The sequence below is a fragment of the Oreochromis niloticus genome, linkage group LG4, assembly GCF_001858045.2.
Source record: "Oreochromis niloticus isolate F11D_XX linkage group LG4, O_niloticus_UMD_NMBU, whole genome shotgun sequence".
Taxonomy (NCBI): domain Eukaryota; kingdom Metazoa; phylum Chordata; class Actinopteri; order Cichliformes; family Cichlidae; genus Oreochromis; species Oreochromis niloticus.
In genome coordinates this window covers 23,794,801-23,803,410 of record NC_031969.2, presented here as the reverse complement: position 1 = coordinate 23,803,410, position 8,610 = coordinate 23,794,801, and the positions used below count along the sequence as shown (strand labels likewise).

General features: G+C 38.4%; 1 protein-coding gene across 2 annotated transcripts in view; it reads right to left on the bottom strand.

Annotated features, from left to right (window-relative positions):
• Nucleotides 1-6,811: 6,811 nt before the first annotated feature.
• olfm2a (olfactomedin 2a) overlaps nt 6,812-8,610 on the bottom strand; it is a 49,514-nt gene continuing 47,715 nt past the window's right edge. For both annotated transcript variants that reach the window (XM_005468726.4, XM_003442089.5), the window contains exon 6: nt 6,812-7,790. In XM_005468726.4, coding sequence (XP_005468783.1) covers nt 7,116-7,790 — 675 coding nt within the window. In that variant the 3' untranslated portion in view covers nt 6,812-7,115. The remainder of the gene's footprint in view (nt 7,791-8,610) is intronic.

The following is an 8,610-nucleotide window of genomic DNA, read 5'->3' as shown; positions in this document are numbered from 1 at the left end:
GGGAGAATTCTCAACTCTCAGAACATAAGGAGTAAAATCCTTTGGGGATATAGAATTAAAGTTGACCTATTTGGCTGTGATGTTCAGTGGTATGTGTTTAGGAAACTTGGTAGTGCAGATAGGAGTGGCACTATTGTGCTATTTCAGGCAACTGATGATGGTCGATGTGAATACAGAATATGTACAGAGGCTATTTTTAGCATTTAAAATATGCTTTTGTTGCTCCTCAAGAACAGGATACTGTTGAGGAGTGAAAACTGTGAGGCTTGCAGTGACCAAGCCGCTAAAGCCACGATGCTCTCTATCCAATTTGGCTAACCTTGAACAATTTTGAAGAATTAGAAAAACTTTCAAAGAACATGCATGACAAAAAATAGCAACTGAATAGAATGATTGAAATATTTTTCTAAAATTCTGCCCTCCACCATTACTGATGGCCCATTTAAGTTCCCTCTCTCTTAAAACATCAAAGCGCAGGGTCACCTGCAGTTATCAGCGGTAAAAGCAAATGCAGTTTAATACTACCAATCATAAATTCTGGGAGCTGCAAAACAAAGTGTTGTCACTTTAATGGATGAAGCAGACAAAGATTGGCCTTTTTTCCATCATTCTGGGATTTCATGCTGCATGTGGAATGAGTCTGAAAAACACAGTTTGGGGGAGAGTGACCTTTGCTCAAAAAGCTTGTTGCCTGCAGCTTTTCATAAAAGACTCTTAAACATTACATGGAGTAATGGAAGAAAAACTAATTTGCTGTAAGACATTACAGTTTTCTTGTTTGGCAGACACGTTACAGGAAAACACGCTAAATTCGCAGACAATGACCTTGCATTTTGTTGGTAAAATTCATAATAAAAGCCAATGCATATTTCACCAGTTAAATACTTCTAATGTGAAGCTGCAACAGTGAACCTATTAACTCTACGATCCTAACACTGCAAATAGCTTATATGAGACTTGCAATGTGCATCAGTGGGCCTGATTACAATAGATTTGCTATCTAATTTAGACAGTGATCGTGACTTATTAAGAGAAATATATGTACATTAAAATCTTTGCAATTTTAATCCACCTGGTGAAAAAGTAATATAATAATTCCCTTTGTATATGGCTGTGATTTGTGGTTCCTTTAGCATCTTTCATTTTTTAGGTGGTGAAAAGTGTTTTCCTTTTTCTAAAAGTTTCTTTTTTCAGTTATATTGACTTACCAGCCTGTTATTGCTCAGCTTGTGGCTATATTGTGATGTTTGTATTTATGTATCCTGACTTCTTTTCCCTTCTGGCACACCGGAGCTAAAATTTCATCTCTTTTCTCCAACAGCATCTTACTGTAATTACAGAAAGAGACATCCAAAAAAAAAAAAATCAGTTCAGTGGTAAACCTTTACTGCCTCAGCGAGGAGTGCAGTGTTCTGACATCAGGTTATAAAATGGAATCGCCCGTGGTTGCAGCCCAGAATGGATCTACTGTCCTTCCTTCATAAAACAGCACCTAATGAGATTAGGTATGCAAGTGCTGAATCAATGGAAGTTTAAAACACAATTAAAGAGGACATTAATGAGGAAGGTTCTCCAAAGAGGTGAGTAGAGTAAATTAGCGTCTTCTCCAGCTAAGACATTATTCCATCTCGACACCCCGGCACCTTTGCATGCCTTTAGAGTTCAAACATGAATATGGAGTGTGGAAAAAATTAGGAAACTGAGTGCAAGTTATGTTTAATCATGAGGAAACAAATGTTCAAAGGCCTGTTCATAGCGTTTCTGTGTCACCTCAAGGGGCAGGGAGTAGAGGAAATGTTTACTGTGAATCTGAACAAGAGTTGGGGTGTTGTTCCAAGTGTGGCTGAGGGCGCAATTAATGAGGAAGGTGATGTAAAAGGTTACAGTGAAAGGATGTATAAAACAAGGCTGGGGTGATTTGCGAGTTTTCCTCTCAGAGGGCAGAAGTAGCTGTATGACCTACTGTATGAGTAGAAGGGACAGAAAGCAAATGTACTCTACAGTTTAATCAAAGAGGAGTGTCTCAGGACCAGCTGCACTCACAAAGATGATTGTGTTTCCATCAAAACAAACCCTTCTTCTCGAGGATGGTTGTGTGATTAAACTGGAACTGGCTTTGCTTCTTAATTCTCGAGCTGTTCTGTATCTCTGCTCCTGCCGATGAATCTCACCCCATGCACTCTATCAAGCCAGTTCTGTCGCTGCCACCTGCACTCAATCAATTCGAGTGCATGTGCGAATGCATGTTCATAACCACTTTAAGTAAATCAAACCAGCAAAGCCACTCTGTCGCCTATTGTTCTTTTTAGATTTCAGCTCTCCATTAATGGAAGCTGCTCATGCTCAGAGATTTCTGTAGGTTAATACGTTCTGTCTTGGTTATTATTCATGCAAACTTTAATTTTAAAGTTGACTCACAGCTGACTCCTACAACAATGAAAAATTTAACTGCAGAAATAGCTAAAGGTCTTTCCACATAAACTAACTTTCTTTCATAGTTTACCGCAAATGACATGAATCAACAGCTTTGCTGTGAAATTATACTTTACTGTCCAGCCTGGAATGATGAAATAATAGCACAGCAAGTCATTTTGAACATTTTAACCATTAATTTAACCCTAATCCCAATTTAATATCTCAAACATTTTCACTATGAATTTTTTTATTAAATCCACAGTTTAAATTGGTGGTAAATGATTTTATTCAATCATTCAGTTTACAGTACTGTGCAGTACACCGCTCCTTTCTTTATGTTTCGCTTCCAATGAGGCAGAATTTCTTGTAATGCTTTAAAGTGGTCTTGAACACTGGTTCTCTTATTATCACTTATTTTCAGCCCAGCCCTTTTATTTGTGGACATTTCAGAGGATTGTGTTTTGTTTGTTAAACTGTTTTAATGCTGACCTATGTATTACTCAAGCATGAGGAAACTACAGCGGACAGTTTGGCAAAGAATCAATTTTAAATTGTCTTCACACATTTGCTTTTAGCAGGCAGTTGTTTTTTGTTTCCATTTCTTTAGTTCAATCTACAAAAAGTGTCAAAGACATCACAGTCTGACAATCATAAAATAGTATTTTTGTACCAACAATGTGATTCCCAAATAGCTTTTAGCCAAAAAAGCTTATTAGCAATGAATCCAAATGGGAAAATTTTGTTTCAGATCATCATCAACATGTAGACGGTAAAAGGTCAAACAATGACTGTCTAAAATTTATATATGTCTACATTTGTAAACATGGTGGAGGCTCTGTTGTGGTTTGGGGGTTCATTTGGTGTTGGGGATCTTGTCAAAATTTATGGAATTATGATGATGAAATTATGACTTCACAGAAGTAATGGTATGCATTATGGATCAGATTTTAATCCACAAACTCTTGTCTGATTGGCAGTGGCTTCTTTTTTCAGCATAACAACAATCCTGAACACACTGACAATGCAGCACAAGCATACCTGGATAGATGCACAATGGAACAGTATCAACTATGCAGTGGTCTCCCCAGAGCCCGGACCTCAACATTACTGAAGCCGTGTGAGGATCATCTTGACAGAGAATAGAACAAAAGGCAGCCAACATTCAAAGAAGAACTTTGAATATCCTTCAAGAAGCCTGAAGGACATTCCAACGAGATGACTACTTAAGGAAATTACAACAAAGCTGCCCAAGAGCTTTGTTCAGGCTGTGTTGAAGAATAAAGTGTCATACCAGATACTGGCTTTCAAGCTTGTTAAACGTGTACTAATTTACAAATTCAGTTTTTTTGCTTTACTTATGATTTTTCCTTGTACTGTTGCATATGTGTCAATGCTTATGCTTCTGTTATATCATAATCACTCCATGACAGTATCCCATGCTTGAGGCGCAATAAAGACATAGCTTATTTGCTAAATATAAACTGTGTGCATACTGTGCCTTCTCATCCACAATCAACGAAGGGTCAATCTCTGCTTCCATTGCACTTTTGAAATGGCTCGTAATTTGAATTAATACAAGATCCCCTGTAAAATGCGGTGTAATGCATATACATTCGTAGCTTTTATTAGCACTGCGTCACTAGTGTTAATTCATAATTAAACAGAACACAGAAGCAGTGGTGTGAATTCTGAAGTGTGTAGAGCTGCTTTTCACTTTAGCAAAATTCCAGTAAAGTTCTTCTCATTACATATAGAAAATCACCCAAAATGCTACTAAAGCAATGCAGGGAGTATCATAAAGCTAGAAAGTGGAATATTCTTCAGTAACTAAGTCAGTTCCCTAATCTCATCCCAACTGAACATGCATTTTACTGAAGAAAAAACTAAAGGCAGAAAGATTAACACACAAATAAGAACTGAAGATAACTGATATAAAGGCTAGGCATATAACCAGAAAGAAGGAAAATCACTCTTTGGTGATATTCATGAGTTCAAGACTTCATGCATCATTGCTTGCATTTTTTTTATGATTAATACATTGAAGGCCTTGCAAATAGAAAACTGTTTCACAGGGGTTGATGTAATATTTTTGTTCAGCGCTTCATATTAAATCTGAGAATCCACACTTTATTCATCATACTGTATTCATCATACTCTGATAGAACAACAAAAAAAATGTATGTAGCTAATAAGCACAAAATCACCATCTTTCACTAATTATTATTTTTTTTTATTTAATTTATCTATTCAACTATACCTCTTGCTCTAACTTATAAAAATTTTTCCCTCGTAGATATTTTTTAAAACGTTTGACATGTCGCTTCTGAATCTTTACTACAGTACATTTTTACACGCCCTGAATCACAACCACCTTTTTCAGTCTACTGTCTTTTATCCTCAAGATGATCCTGAGCAAAGATGGCACATAAGTACTGTTGCTCGGCAGCAAGGGGTTGTGCTCTGACAAACTGGCCTTAGCTGAAGATGATCTAGACTGACACAGATGTGATGATACAATACTCAAATGGGGTCACCACATAATGATTTGGTGCTATTCTTTATACCCCTGATCTCTGTCTTTGTTATTGCCACACCTACTGGCACTTGGTGTGAGAACTGGGTGGCACAACAGCACACATGTTGGTCCTTGCAAAGCTCTTATTTGATTCTTATCTGTTTTGAACTCTGTTTCTTTTGAAGAAACATTAATAAAAAAAAATACTGCTTAAAAAATGTTGTATTGTGTGGAATGGATAAATATTCCATTCACATTTCTCAGATGAGTGCCTCTTTCCAGTCTCATGGCTTTATTTGTCAGTTTAGTATGGATCACTATTTCCTTGCTTGCTTTCTGTTAAGAAGAAAGGTTTGCTGGCTTGAAAATGCTGTCCTATCTTTACCACTCATGGCCATAATCAGTCACGCCTAACTTCAAATACTATTTTGTGCTTATGAAACTGTAAACTAGAGTTTTTTAAAAGGTGAAATTCTATTTATACTATAGGTATGTCTTGGTCTGTTGCATATTTTCCTGCAAATTCAGGATATGCTGCACTGCTTTTTAAAACCAATTTTGTGTGTGTGTGTGTGTGTGTGTGTGTGTGTGTGTGTGTGTGTGTAGGCAGTGGGAGAGCAGTGTGTAGTGGACCTGTGTTAAGAGCACATTCAGTCTCTGTTAACTTTTATCTGTTTCTTTGTTAACCGGTTACTTTTACATGTGAAGTAATATTGTGGTAGCTCCAAAACATTTATTTTTCTCAGTCAATACTGTTTCTGTTTGATGTTGTTAGATGCTTTGTACCTTTTTGTTTATTGCATTGTGCTTTAAATGTCAGCTGCTACTGTGTATGAACTCATCGGGGTTCTCTTCAGCGTAGCACTTATTGATAGAAAGGTCATCCAGGATAAATCCACCATGGTTACTACGAAGAGGAGAAAAGTTGAATCTACTATATTATTTTATGTTACAACCCCTGCAAAGCATGCACAAACCTTATAGATGAAAGCACTGAAATGAAGCACAGCGGGCTGTTGTCTCCTCCATGCAGCACAAAATGCCAGTATGGCTTCTGAAATATTTCAGTGGTAAATAATGACAAAGATGCAATAAAAGGTCTGCAGGTTGAGAATTTCATGCGAGCCGTGTGCTACTGTGTGGTTTGCATTTTATCATTTTTCTGCAGAAAGCATCTGAGAGGAGCTGTGGGACTAACAAGATTAAAGCAGATTGGAGCCTGACAAGCAACAATAACAAAGAAGTGTCATCTCTAATGTAATACCTTTTACATTCTGTCTTTCATTTGTAGTGTATTCTTCTCGACCCTTTGCACCACCATCTGCTCTTTTTATCAGATGTTTTGCTTGCACTTTCAATTCACCTTGGTAAAATGAAATGTAAGTGGTTGCCGTTGCAGTTAAATTCAACGCTGTTTGAATTTTATTATCCTGCATTCACAGAGTGCTGTGCCCTGTTGTTTTTCAGATGGAAAATCTTTGGTGATTTTTCCAGACCTATGATTTAATGCAACCTTAGAAATGGTCTTGTCAGTATTCTCATGCTGTCCTTTCATCATCTTATGATTTGGCAGAATAGAATAGATCTAATTATTGCATTATTTTAATTGTTTTGAAATGGTATCATTTGGCATATTTTGTGCGTTTAAGGATTTCAGGCTAGGAAAATAGCTTCAATATTCTAAATGCATCTTTTGTGCTTTGTATCTGTCTGAGCTAGGTTTCAGGGAAATAACAGGAACATTAACAACACAGACAAAGGAAATGTTACTCTTATTTGAGCCTCTCAAGTTTGAAACCATGTTTTCAGACAGATTTTTCACCTCTTCCAAAAATTCATTTAAGGTTTTTGAAATCAAAGTGACAATGAAATACAAAAGCATAAATGGTAAAGAGGATATTTATTTATCATCACAAATAAAAAGAACCATGCTTACTCATCACAGAAAGAAAAAAAGAGAGAGAAGCGCTCAGTCTTTGTATCTTTGCCGACCTTACTGTCGGATGGTTTTTTGAGAATGTGAGTAATAGCACTCTATGAAGTTTGAAATTCTTTAAAAAAAAATCCAAGCCTATACCCATACATTAAAGCCCCCAACCCACACCTCCCATAGTGTGTGCCCCCCACCCCTGACGCCCCAGAACAATAATCACAGCATTATTTAAATGAGTCAGTCTGAGGGTCCTCAGTCCCCAGAAGTCTTAATAACCTGGAAGAGTGTGACATTGTACAGCACCTGGTGTCCGTTGTTCCAGGTATAAAGGACCCTCTCCCTGGGGTTATAGTCCATCATGGAAATATGGGAGTATTGATTGTGGAAGGGGATGTCTGTGTACTCATAACTTGATGTGTTGGTGTAATAAGCAAAATAGATCTTGGCACCAGCCAGGTGGGAGTTGGTGACATATAGTGTGCCGCAGATCATAAAAGACTCTCCAGCACTGCGCTTAGGAAAGCCTGTGTCCCAAGTCTGCAGCACCTCCAGACTCTGAGGCTCCAGGCGGCTGATGACAATGTTTCCAGCATTAGGGATGGTGGTGTAAACAGCCCATAGGCCATTCTCGTCCGCCATCAGGTCGATGTCAGAGGAGCCACCCCAGGAGTAGGGAAAAGTGTTGTTATAGCCGGCCCCACTCAAACTGCGCTGCACCAGCACACTTCGAGAACGGAAGTGGTACTTGATGATAATGTTGCTCTGGTACTTGTTGTAGTACAGTGAACCATTGTAGACCACATGACCGGTGCCAGCCCAAGGGTGTGGCAGCAAGTGCTGCACAAAGTTCTGGCCCTTCATGAAATCATTCATTGTGCGATATTCCAGGACCCGACGTCCCTTGAAGTAACCATCCATGGACCACACCTGTAGAAAAAAGAAAAGTTAATAACATAGGAAAAAAAGGTCAGAAAAATAAGTCAATGAGAAGGTCTCGAGATTACTGGAGAAAAATATTGTTGTGTTAAACTTGACCTTTCTGTAAGAAATTGTAAGTCACAGTTCATTATCACTTGCTGCAATGGCCTAAAATAAGAATGTTTAGCGTGTATGTTTAGTGTGCATGTTTGAGTGTGTGTATATCGATTCTCTGAGTTGTGCATGCATGGATGTGTGTGCAGAGCTACTGATCTGCCAGGCATGTGGGAGTGAAGATGTTGCCTGAGCTTTGCAGTCAACCACTGCTTGTGCTCCCTGCCCTTTCCAGTCCACATTTACAGAAAATCAATCCATTTAGCAACTCTATCTTTTTCCTCAAGCACTCTCAGCGGATCTCTCCACTGACATGGCCCCTCTCTGGCTGCATTTCCCATCTCATTCCCTCAGTGCTCTCACTGAGGCACAGTTCAGCTTTTAATTGATTCAATTAAACTGCAGTTGGCTTAGATGGTTATTTTTCTCTTGAACATTTGAAGGAAAGCTTTGCTAGGATCTGCTGCTTTTTCTGATTCTGTTACTGCAATTTTTCTTTCTTGTCCCACTTTTGCCTCCTTCTCCATTGTAGAGTAAGTATTTCCAAATGCACAGAGGAGAAAGGAAGGGTATGGGAGGAGCTGATGGTGAAGAGACACAGCGGCTGAATTATGTAGGAGGGGAGATTATAGAGCATTAAGCGTTGTTTCTCCTATGCCTGCTAATTTAGGTGTCTAGAATAGAGCAGGAGACAGGAATTGAGTAAGGCAAAGCT